The 12,430-nt window shown below is 41.2% G+C and overlaps 1 protein-coding gene across 8 annotated transcripts in view; it reads left to right on the forward strand.

Moving 5' to 3' along the window:
* The window catches only part of AGAP1 (ArfGAP with GTPase domain, ankyrin repeat and PH domain 1), a 305,411-nt gene that overhangs the window by 25,276 nt on the left and 267,705 nt on the right, over positions 1 to 12,430 (forward strand). The window contains exon 1 of one of the 8 annotated variants that reach the window (XM_040068861.2): positions 8,300 to 8,381. The exons of the other annotated variants lie outside the window; for them this stretch is intronic. Coding sequence (XP_039924795.1) covers positions 8,315 to 8,381 — 67 coding nt within the window. The 5' untranslated portion in view covers positions 8,300 to 8,314. Of the gene's footprint in view, positions 1 to 8,299; positions 8,382 to 12,430 lie in introns of those variants that run through there. 8 annotated transcript variants of the gene reach the window in all.

Here is a 12,430-nt window from a genome sequence, read left to right on the forward strand (position 1 = left end):
CTGAATGTATCAGGCTTCAAAACGTGCTGCTTTCAGTTTGAGAAAGTCATGGAAACTGAACTCCCGCAGTCTGTGGAGCCTGTAATCCTCCTCATCCTCCCTTAGTGCTTCCCTTGGCTTTCCTTACTCTCTGGCAAAAGAAACCTCACTGACATTTGATTTCTCCTCCTCACATTGAAAACTTCTATAGAAGCCCCTTGAAGGCATTTTTTTGTGATAATGTTTGGTTAAAGGAAAAGATATACTATTACTGCAATTTTTGAAAAGAACTGCTTATTCATAGTTTTTTGGGTTTTTTTTTCTGCATGAGGAAAAAAAAGGAAGCTTACGTAGTAAAACCCCCTTTTTCTCAAAGCTGTTTACCTTTTTTTTGAACCCTGCTTTGGGGTATCTGTATACTGTAGCCACAAGATGCAAGCAGGTTATAGTTGTGGGGAATGTGAATTTTTGGCATTTCACATGACTGTGATATTCACAATTTTAGACTACCCAAGATCTTGCTAGCCTTAGTTCTGTAGCTGATGAAGTTGGTTTTCCAGTGCTTAACTATAGTCTGTTATGGAGAAGATTGAAAATTGATTGTATCTCATCAGGCCAAGGTTTGGAAATGTAAGTTGAGTGTTACCGGAGTGGTTCCAGTAAAGACATTTATGGAATCATTGCAGAATCCTTGACTGGTTTGGGTTGGAATTGGGCCTTTGAATGTCATCTGGTTCCACCCCTGCCATGGCAGGGACACCTTCCACTGTCCCAGGTTGCTCCAAGCTCCATCCAGCCTGGCCTTGGACACTTCCAGTGATCCTGGGGCAGCCACAGCTTCTCTGAGCACCCTGTGCCAGGGCCTGCCCACCCTCCCAGGGGACAATTCCTTCCCAATATCCCATCCATCCCTGCCCTCTGGCAGTGGGAAGCCATTCCCTGTGTCCTATCCCTCTAGGACTTTGTCCCCAGTCCCTCTCCAGCTCTCCTGGAGCCCCTTTAGGCCCTGGGAGGGGCTCTCAGTTCTCCCTGGAACCCTCTCTTCCCCAGGCACCCATTCTATAAGAAATCCTTGGAATCTAGGTGTACGGCTTCATGGCACAGCTGTAGTGGTAGCAGCTTCTTCCCTGGTAGAGCCAAAATGAACACATAGAATATATCACAATCTGGGAAATGTATTTTTTTTTAGGAGGGGTGGGGGTTTAGGAAGGCATAGCAGGTTAATTAAAAATTGTTAAATAATTGTTTATAGTAGAGTCTCAGTATTGGCACTGAAGAGTTCAAGTGCCTGATGTTACTTGTGTGCAGTCAGCAACTTTGAGTTACTTTCGTATCCTTGTATTTTGTCTTCAGGTAGTCAAAAAATAGCAGAATGAAAGTTTTGGCAGGCAGAACTCTGAGTGCTGTGGTTTCACTGCACTGGACATCTGAAAATACTGTGGCAACAGTTAAGGCTCAGTTAGTATCTACAGATGTGTCTGAATGTTTAATCAGGGGATAATAATGAGGATGTGATGTGACAAAAAGTTCATCATTAATGATGAATAAACTTCATATTTATAACACAGGAATTGATACCTGTGCTTTTAAGGATCTTAATTCAGGTTTTTTCCTTTAGGGAGTATCCACATTAAGAAGTGCCTTTTTTTGGGAGTCCAGATGTGTTGTAAGCCTCAGGCATATTGTTGTTATCCCAGGAGCAACAGGTACAAGTAAATGCAGAGGTAGTGATAATGAGCAGTGCTCCTTGTCTGCTGAGGGAGCTGGTAATACACAGAATTCATGACTTTGCTTCAAGCAGTCTCTTTGGGAAGACAGAAATATGGTAACCTCTTAAAAAACCCCAATATTGTAATAGCAACGGCAGCAAATAACCACCCTACATAAATTCTACCCCCGAACTGTTCCATTTTCTGCTTTTGGAATTAGGCACTAATTGACTTCTGCCCAACATGAACTCATCTGAGCTTGGCAGCAGTCAAAACAACATGTTAATTGTGTAATGCTAATAACACAAGAAAAAAAAAATGGGCTCTTGCTAAATATAAATACATGCTGGTGGTATTTACTGTATTTGGAACTGCAACTAATATGATTCAGTGTCAGCTTTTATAAAAATATGAAATAAGGGGTTCTGTGGGATTTTCCTGATGCTCCTCAGCTTCTTGTCAATTGAACTCTTGGCAGCATCAGTGCCTGCTTGGATCTTGCATCCTGGAGATCCTGGTGGTGACCAAGTTCAACCAAGTGGTTTGAAAAATGGATAGCAAGGAATTTTCTAACTTTCAGAATTTTAGGTATGAGGAACTGAAATAATTTTTTAGAGTGGGTTTGTTTTAAATTTGTTCTCTTACATATAGGTGATAAGTCCTTCTCAAGCTGGGATCTGACAGAGGCAGCCTTAACATGAGGTCTCAAACTGTGGCTGCCCCATCCCTGCAAGTGTTCTAGGCTAGATTGGACAGGGCTTGGGGCAACCTGGGAGAGTGGAAGGAGATGGAACTGGATGAGCTTTAAGATCCCTTCCAACTCAAACCAGTCTCAGATTCTGTAAGTAGCAGTTATAAATGAGTTGAGGTTCTTGGGAAGTCTTCTATAGCAAAGTAATATTGTCAAGCTGCTGAAAGCATCCTGACTCTGCAAATGGAAAAGAGAAATTTAGGTAAGCCCAAACTATTCAGAATAAATGGAGCATTTCAATTCTGCAGGGACTTTAGTGATTATTTGAAAGTCCTCAGGTGGTGTTGGGAACTGTGCAGTGAGCTAAAGAAAGAGGAGGGGCTCTGTAATCAGAGAAAGAACCTTCCAGTTCATCAAGGTATTTTTAATAAGTGTGCCTGATCTCAAAAAAAAAAAAAAAAAAGTTAAAATTCTCATTGTTTTTGTGAATAGAAATGAAACGTTGCACTAAGGACAGAGCAAGATTGTTTCTACTGTGATTAGCAATATACATAATACTCTTAAAATATTGGTAAGTAATTGCTGGATTGGTGGCTACTTTCCTTGAACCAGACAATACTTGTGAGCAGTGTCTGTTGGCAGAAGAGAATAGCAAGATGGATGCTACAGGCAGATCATTCCTGATTAGTCGGTTGTACCTGTGCAGAGGAGGAGATGTAGATGTTGTTCATGATCTCTGAAGGTGAAATATTGATTCCCACCATGAATCATCTCTTACATGAGGAAGCATTATGTTAGTTTGAGTAGCTTTGCCTGAGCAGTATTTACCACTGCCTCTGTCAGGACCTCTTCTAATAACCTCTTAAAAAGGGGAGCACTTGGGCTTATTCTGTGTTTATTTTCAGTTGATTTTGTGGAGTTATACCATTCCGGTATCCTCAGCTGTGACCATCTATGAATTGGGATGTGGCAAAGTAATTAACATTCGTAATTGGTATATTACTAAAAGCAGAAATGGTTGGTGCACGAGGACTCAAATACCAATAATTCAGGTGACTTTTGGAAGCAGAAGGATGTTGAGGTGAGAGTTTGCTGAAGTGTGGGTGCAGTGAAATTCCAAAGATTACTGGCAAGTGAGGCTAAAATCTTCTTCTAGGAACCTGGTATTAAAGACTCATTTGCTGAAGAGTGTCCAGGCGTTTGGAATCCCATAAACCTTTGATACTGGCTCTAGGCCTTGCAGGTCTTGGTTTGATGGGAAATACAATATTCTATTTTAAATGTAGTCCGTTTTCTCTAAATGGAATAGAAGGTATAATATACAGAAGGGAAACAGTATGAATAAGATACGTGCTGTGTGTATGGGAAGAGACTATCTGAATTATGATCACGAGCTTTCAGCTTGTTAAAAGTGCTTTCTTGGGAAAATGGCAATGTTGGTACTTCAGTAGATGGATAAATGGAAAACAACATACAATCCTGGCAGAGGAGTAAGAATGCAAAACAATTTTCAACTTAATAAAAAGCCTCTATCAATATTGATGTCTGACTCAGTATTTCTAGAGCTAGTTACTTGATTATTGACAGGGATGAGTGCAGGAGAAGCCTGAAGGAGGATGAGGAGAGTGTGTGCTCTGTTGTCATTAAATATGTGACTGTAGAACTAACTACATGTTTAATTTTTTCAGAATAAGATAAACTAAAAGCTTTTGTATGAACAAACACTTGTCCCACATTCTGAATTTTAAGTCTATGTGAATATTTTGCTTAAAGCAGCTTCTGCACAGGAAGTGCAGTTTTGGGAAAACATCTGAGAGGGATCATACACACACAAAACTGAGCTGTTTGATCTTGGCTCATGAGCTTTTTGGTTCATGATCTTTTGTTCTCTTAAACAGCTGCCTAATTAGTCAGCCTTAAGGGCTAATTTATCTCGACAAACTGGAAAAAATGTGACACTTCTTGTTCCAAACTCTTGGTATTCAGAAGTTGGTACAAAAGGGCAGTTTGGATTCAGATTCCTGCTAGATTACTGGGGAAAGATCAGCCTGGGACTGAATATTTAAACCAGTAGTAGTAAATCAGTGTGGCCTTTCCACTTCTTCTGTGACTTTAATTTTTATTCCTTTTGTTTTGCTTACTTTCCTGTTACGAAATTTTGCCTTTTTCCATGGGTGGAGCTTAGCTATGAAGTGAAATTTGATTTTTTAAAAAAATTCTTTATGTCGTACCTTGAAAATGTTTTATTGTGTTTTAAAACTCAATGCATCTATAAAACTGTGGGGAATTTTAAATACATCAGCCTGACTTACTATGTAAGTACTTAGTTCTCATGGAAACTGGGGTAAAATCTTGAAGGATTCTGATACAGAATGCCAAAGCATCTTTATACTTACACCCAAATCAGCCCAAGTTGGGAATATTCTGTTATCAGGCAGGGATTAGTCCTGATTGCCTTCAGACGCTGGTTCCTCGTTGGGTTCCTCGCAGCCAGCATCAACCTGGACCAGGTAAAGTCAGAGCAGGTTTGATTGGGCACAGTATGAACAAACTCACAGGCACGGGTTCATTCTCAGGTGTAAACTATGCCAGTTGTTGAGGAACAGCTAAAAATCAGATTTAGCGTCAATACACTTTCTAAAGATTAAATCATTTCAGCTTGTTGGGTATCCATATAAGGAAAAACAAACCTCTCAGGTGAATCCCAGATTTAACTTTGATTAAGGACATTCAGATTCTTTCTTCAAACTGTTTTTCCATGGTAACATTTCTCTCTCACTCCCCAAATTGAAATTTACTATTTAAAACCCAAAGGAGTTTTTTTGCCATGTTTCTGCACGGAATTATTGTGGATGTTGCTCACTCTTGAGGAGGCATCACCATAGCAGCAGTCTCTTAGAGAATTTTGTGGCTCTGCTTGTGGATCAGTGAGCAGCACTGTCTTGGATGGATCAGAGTATGTTTTGCTCACTGAATTTCAAAGAACAAATGAATGTGTGTTTATTTATCATCAGATGAAGAGGTTTTGCATTTCCCTTGTCCTAAGTGGATTGTCATTTTGACTTCATTGTGAAAGTTAAATATGTTGCATGAAAAAATGAGCTGTGCAAACTGAGCGTATTGTAGGAACATAGTGTGGTAAATAAAGAATCTGAAATGCTTCAGAAAAGGTCTCATTTTTAAATTTACTGCATGAAGTAATGCAGATTAACAGTAATATATCTACAGAACAGTTGTGCTTGGGCTGAAGTATCATACTGCGGTGCTGATGGGAAAGTACTTAATTCACTGCTTACAAAATCTTTCTGATCAAATCCCTCAGTGGAGATTTTGAATGGGTAGAAAGAGGAAATGGAAATTTTCCTTGTTACATGATAAGTGAGGAGCTTTGCGACAACCTGGTGGGTTTTGGTAAGACTGACCGTGTCCCAGTGCTCTGCAGCTGATTGAATTGGTGGTGGGTTTACAATACTGTTTAAAATGTTGCCCTCTTCTGGTTGCTGACAACTATGAGAGTTGGGGATGGGGAGCAGTGCGATAAATAAAGGTCTGGGAAAAAGGAAAGCATGCATTTTATTTTCCATTAGAACAGACAGCTTTGATGTCTTAAAATAATTAATACTTTACAAAGAACAGTTGAATATAAGGAAGATTTCCAGGCGCGTTTGAGGATCCCACCTAATAAGGATTAATCCAGGGGGAGCAAGATTGTAGAGACCACCAGCCTTCATTAATGTTAAAAATATGTTTTGATGTGCCTGAATTGTAGTGTCTTATTTATTTTGTTGATACCTTGTTTTGAAGAACTGGTTTGCAGAAGCACTGTGGCTTTGTGTAAGGAATAGGGGCTGGGAGTGTGATTGTCTTGGGATGTCTGTGCTAGTCCTGGAATCCTTTTAAATAGGAGCTGTTATTGCCTCTGTTACTCTTCTCCCCCACCCCTGGAAGTCCAAGGCCAGGTTGGCTTGGAGCAACCTGAGATAGTGGAAGATGTCCCTGCTCATGGCAGAGAGTGGAATGAGTTGGGCTTTGAGGTCCTTTCCAACCCAAACCACTGATTTTGTGTCTAATGTGTTACCAGTAAAGGCTGTGAAGTTTAATGGGAAATCACATTAATATTTTAAATGGACTTCTAGACTGGAGCTTCTGCTGTTGATTTTCAACCCAAAGATAAATTTCATACACCGGTAGGGAGGAATTTATTTTAGACATCAGAAAAAAAAGTGGTGTGAGGTCTGTAAGCTGGCCTCTACCTTCAGGTGTTTTGGAATTGAATTGTTTGTGGATGAGCACACTTCTCTTCTTTCTCACTTATTTTGTTAGCAATATTTCTGAAATTAGGGATGGGGTTTTGGGCGTTCTTTTTAATTTCGTATGAGCTAGGTCTGGAGGGGGTTTATAAACCAGGAGCAGCTCTTGCCAGTAGATGGAGGTAATGAGATACAGAAATTAAACTGGATTCTCCAGTTCTTTGAAAATGGGATAAAAGCTAAGTGATATGTAGGAAAAAGGAGAACTTGTAGTTTGTTTTTGCATTTTGTAGGACTTGGAGAAGAAATTAAGAAAGCCAGTTTAAAGCAGGACTCAGACTCAAAATGCTGCTGGTACAAGTATTCCTGCATCAGGGGGATTTTCCTGTTCTTTCTCCATTTTCTGCACAGTTTATGCAAGTAATTAGTATTCTTTCTATAAGAGTGTTTTGGGGCTCTTGTAATAGCACGACTCACAATGAGAATTGATTCTCTCACAGCAGTTTTCTAGTTTGCCTTTTAGTTTATAACATTTCATCCTGTTTTTTAAAATTAGATAAAGGAAGGAAGCCAGTTTAGCTGAATCCAGGCACTGAGGGTGGGTGTCCGAGTTCTGTGGGGGGTTATCTTGTGGGACAAGACCCAGAGACTTGTTTACAGTTTAAAATCCTCCTGTTAACCTCAGAACATACAAGTTAAATCCCCTCTTTCGATAGTTACTGGTTTTTAACAGATAATAGTAGTTGCAGCAGCATAGTGCTGCCTTTGCCTAAAGAGTACTAGGACAGTTTTTCAAAGTCAGTTTCGATGATGTTCCTATAAATTGTTTGTATGTTGCCATTCCCACCTGCTTTATATCTAAAGAAATACTTGCAGTCAGTCCTCTAAGTGAAGAATTTTAAGTTGCATCATTTTGAGAGGGCCTTCAGAGGACAATACAACAACTTGATGCACAATAACTTCCATGTGCTGCACCAATGCCTTTGGGTTGGAAACCCTGAGGTTATTCCACTGTCGCCTTATCTTGCTGCTTCACAGGATGAAACTGTGAAGCCTCTGAACCTCTCAGCTACTCACTTTCGTTAGAAAATTGCCCCAGGGTGACAGGAGGAGTGATATTGAATAAATACCTGTTGTGGGACTTGTGCCTCATGCTCAGCTCTTGCTTTGGAGAGAGAGCTCAGATCCCTGTGCTTCAACTTTAAAATCTCTTTCCATGGGAAGAGTTATGGGAGGTGTGGCTGACACTGAGAGTTTACAGGCCAAGGTTAAACAAAACCAAAACAGAAACCCAGAGCTGAGAGATTTCAGACAGCACGAGAGCAGTTTGAGCATTCCCAGCATGTTTTTGCTTAGTGAAATATGCATGACTGTGAGTTTAGAGATTTTTTTTTTTTTTTTTTGTAAGGAAAAGTGCCGAAGGAGATGTCATTTTTCTTTTTTTTATAAATTTTATAGATGTTGGCACTAACTCTTTTTTCCTCATATGCAAAAGTAAAACTTGCCATAAATTGACTACCATAGCTTTGTAGGAAGTTACCACTCATGTTAAACTGTTTTATGACAATTATGCGCTGCCCGTAGATACTATAAGCAATTTATGGGTCTGTATTTTTCCTTTCCTCCTGTTTTACAGCAGTGAGAATAACTGTGAGCTTTCTAGAAGCTTGTTTGTGCAGGACCATATGGAAAACAATGGCCTGGAAGGAGTGCTTGCTGATATGGAAATAGCATCTGGAGTCATTAGTTTGTGTGAGTAACCTTCCCAAAAGAGGTAATTCTGACTTCAGGATGCTGCATTTGTGCGTGTGTCAGGGTCCTGGTAATGCACGTGTGCTGTGGGTGTCTGGGGATGCTGTACCAGACATTTCTAGAGAAGATAAATGTACTGGGAGTTGAGAATGAGAATGTCTCCTAGGCTGGGTTAAGGGTGAAAGGAATATTAAAATGTGCAGGGTTCACAGCGAGGGAGAGCAGAGAAAGAATGTCTTAAAGAAGGGATTAAGGACTGGCTGTGTGGAATTTTGATTGTGGATATCTCAAGAATCTTCCCTGCTTAAAGGTTTGTGAGTTGGCCCTAAAGAAGCTGAGCAATGCGAGGCTGAGGGGTGCTGGGGCACTGACCAGGCACCCCAGGGAATTATCACTGCCCCTGGGCTGCCAGAGCCCCAGGAGGGTTTGGATGACTCTGTCAGGCCAAAGTGGGATTGTTGGGGTGTCCGTGCAGGGCCAGGAGTGATGGACTGATGGTCCCTGGGGGTCCCTTCTCACTCAGGATATTCTGTCATTCTGTGAAATAACAGAACTAAAACACTTCACAAAACACAGTGCCAAGTCTTTCCTCTTCTAATGTTGTATTGGCCTGTGCACACGGGAGCGAAGCTCAATCCGTGGAAGTTTCCTGAATCTCCTAATTCAGTGTCAGTGTGTAAGGCATGGCATAGAAATTCTGATTGCAAATTATCATTGCTTTATTTGATTAAGGCAGCTTTTCCTGTGTTTCCTCGGTTCAGGTCTTACGTTTAGGGTGCTGGGTTTACTGCTGCTAGGAAAAAACAAGCCCCTGACCTGGACCTAGTCTTCCTGACAAAGAGGGACCTGGAGTTTCAGGTGACTCTGGGCTGTTGCTCTAAAAACTGACATTTTAGGGCACCTTTGGTGACCATGCACGTTTCTGAGCTCCTGATGCCAGTTCAGGTCAAAGGGTGAATTAGTGTCCAACTTGCTTCTTTACATCAAAACCCACAGCCGAAATCTATAATCAAAATAACCTCAGCTTTTATATTTTGTACTTGCTCTAGGTTAAAATATTCTAGGACCAGTAATTTATCTATTGCACTTCTGTGTTTATACTACTCATTGAATCTACGTGTAAATTTGCAGTGATAAATTAGAAATGTGGGGCGTGTTGGCCATTGATCTGAGGCTCAGCTTGGTAGCAAACTGCATTTCTCAGTGCTGCTAAACAATGCCGAGGAACTCGTGGAAACGGTCGCCTGAATTTTAAAAGCCCACCCTTTGATTCAGACAAGGCCAGCAGTGAACTGCAAAGATGCAGCTGTGTACAGATGCAGGAGCTGAGCTCAATAGTTCCCTTCTCCTGCCTGCGGAGCCGGGAGAGGGCCAGGCAGTGCGTGACATGGGAACAGTCGTGGCAATGAACCTTCCAAATCCGGGGATCCCAAAGCCTGCTGTGTGCGAGGATTGTTCGCCGGATGTGCGGGCTCCTTTCTCCTCTCAACTGCGGGAGGAAGCTTGGGGAGGACAACTGGGGACTGTTGCAAGAGAGGATGTAATATGAAAATCTCAAGGGAAAGGTCTTTGGCACCGTGCTGTTGGAGGAAAGCTGGTGTTTTGGGGAGGGGCTGGAGGATGTCAGTGATGGGAATGAGAAGATTTGGAAGACAGAATGCAAAAGGAGGAAGGATTTGGGTCACCAGCATCGGTCTCAGGTGCACTACCAGTTTCAGATGTATTTGGGAGCAGAGTGAGGACCTCGGTTTATTTTGCCTTTGCACCAAGGGATATAAAATGTTACTTTGTTTACGTTTGCAAACTCATGTTCTTTGTATTTCTTTGGCATGTGAATGTAGATTTGTGTGGTTTAGGAGAAGATAAATCTTAACCCTGAAAACCGAGAAGTGATCTGGCAGGGGACAGTGCCGGTTTGCTTTCAGGTGCTAACACTGTTCCCCTGCCCTTACCACAGGCAGGAGGTCACCCGAGGTGCTATTCCATTACTGAATCCTGTTTCTCTCTGGTGGATACTCTCAGCCTGTGGGAAGCTTTCCAGAAGGGCTTGTGAACATCAAATCCCACTGCTTTTAAAAGTTCCCCTTTGAGATGTCTGGTTTGGTGGTTAAAATTAACAGCATAGAATGCTTACAGATCCCTTGAAGACGCATGTTTCTGTGCCTTGTTGGCTTGGTAAATGCTCTGTGCTTTGTCCTGGTTGTCAGTATCTCCAAATTGATAAGGGAGAGGTGCTATAAACAGATGTTCCTCCTTAACCAGGGTTAAACCACAACAAGACCAATGCCCTTTACTTTTCTCTCTGGAAAAAAAAAAAAAAAAAAAAAAAAAAAAAAAAAAAAAAAAAAAAAAAAGTCCAAGTAGTTACTGTAAAGAGAAGTGGGAACAAATTTAAATGTGTGCACTGAATGTATCCAAGTCTTCATGGGGTGGAGTTGTGCTTTAAAATAGGTGTTGGGAGCTGAGCTGCTCTTTGTATACATTACACCTGTATGTGATCTCTGCCTTCAGGTCAGCATCTGGTTGATTAAACAAGGGGAATAAACTTGGAGCACAGGGAAGAAGAGTTCTCTGTATAGGAGCCAGGGGTTTATCTTATATATAAGAAAGCTGTCTTAAATCAGCCTAATGAGTGCTGGGAATGAGCACCCCAATGTCGATATGATAATTGCTGTCTGTTTTCCATCAGGAATGCCTGTGCTCATACACGCTTGGGCTGTTTTTCAGACTAGTGTTAAAAATATTCTCAATTCTGTTACGTGAAAATAATGATTCTACATAAAGGTAAGTCTGGGTTTAATGTTGGAATGGAAGATAGCGTCTACCTGCTCTTCAGACACCTTCATGGCTGCCAGAGTGAAAACACCTCTTGAGTTGGATGTTAGTGTAATGGAAGTATGAAATGAATGTGTTATGGTGTGGTCCTAAAAAAGCAAGTGAAGCTTCACTCCTTTTTGATGGAACTGTGGTCAGGCAACCCACTTAGGGTTGTTTTCTGAGGGGCAAAGAAGGAGAAGAAATGGGGGAAAACACCATGGTCAGAGTTTGGATGCTGCAATCCTCAAACTGTTGTTTCCTGGGATGAGTAATGGATTTCCTTCTGAAATTGCACTGTAGAGGATAGAAACAGGTCTGAAACAGATGAGGGGAATGGGAAGGAGTGTGTTCTGATGTGTCTGTGTCTTGCTGGGTCCTGTCACTCAGATAACTGAAATGGATCACCTTGTGCTTTGGGTACAGGTGATTAAGACCAAAAATTTCCTTTTCTGTCAGGGTGTCAAAAAGAAAAGGAAGAAAAATTCCTGTATTCTCCAGGCTGTTATCATTTACCTTTGGGTTGTATTGCAAACATCTGTGTACTACCACATGTGATAGGTAAACTCAGCAGCCAAGAGCATCATCTTATTCTGTGGAATGAACTGTTTCTAGCTTTGTCCACATAGTGGTTTAAAACTGGGGCACAGATGTACCTTCAGTATATAATGCATATGCATAATCAAAAGCACTGGTTTGCAGTAAATAATTCATGTCAGCTGGGGCACTTGGTTCTGATAATGAGATCTCAGGGGCTTGGCTCTTTCCAGAGATATATTAAATATTTGCTGTTAGTTGTTCACGCTGACAACTACTTAGTTGCTAATAGGATTTGTGTGTTGAAGGCAAGGAAATTCCCAAAGTTTTTTGGTTGTTTCTCTCCTTTCTTGATACCTATTCCCCTGTCTGCCTGGACTTTGAGCAGCTCTGACTGATAAGACTTGGAAGGACAAATGACTACCACCCCTGAGTGAAAACCTCTAGGAATTGACACAGGCATAAATCTCTGTTATGCTGTTTTTGACAGCCTGCTCCGTACGGAAATTGTCTTTGTGAGGGTGAGAAGTTAATAGGCAGAGAGCTGTTGGTATTTCTGTACTTCGGGGGTCACGAAAACGTTGATGGAAATAAAACCCTTCTGTTTACATTTACATTAAACCTTTTGGGAATATGGAGATTTGGGAAGCTGTATCCTTCCCTTTAGGCAAACTTTAGCAGGACAAAGTCATTCGTGT

The sequence above is a fragment of the Hirundo rustica genome, chromosome 7, assembly GCF_015227805.2.
Source record: "Hirundo rustica isolate bHirRus1 chromosome 7, bHirRus1.pri.v3, whole genome shotgun sequence".
Classification (NCBI taxonomy): Eukaryota; Metazoa; Chordata; class Aves; order Passeriformes; family Hirundinidae; genus Hirundo; species Hirundo rustica.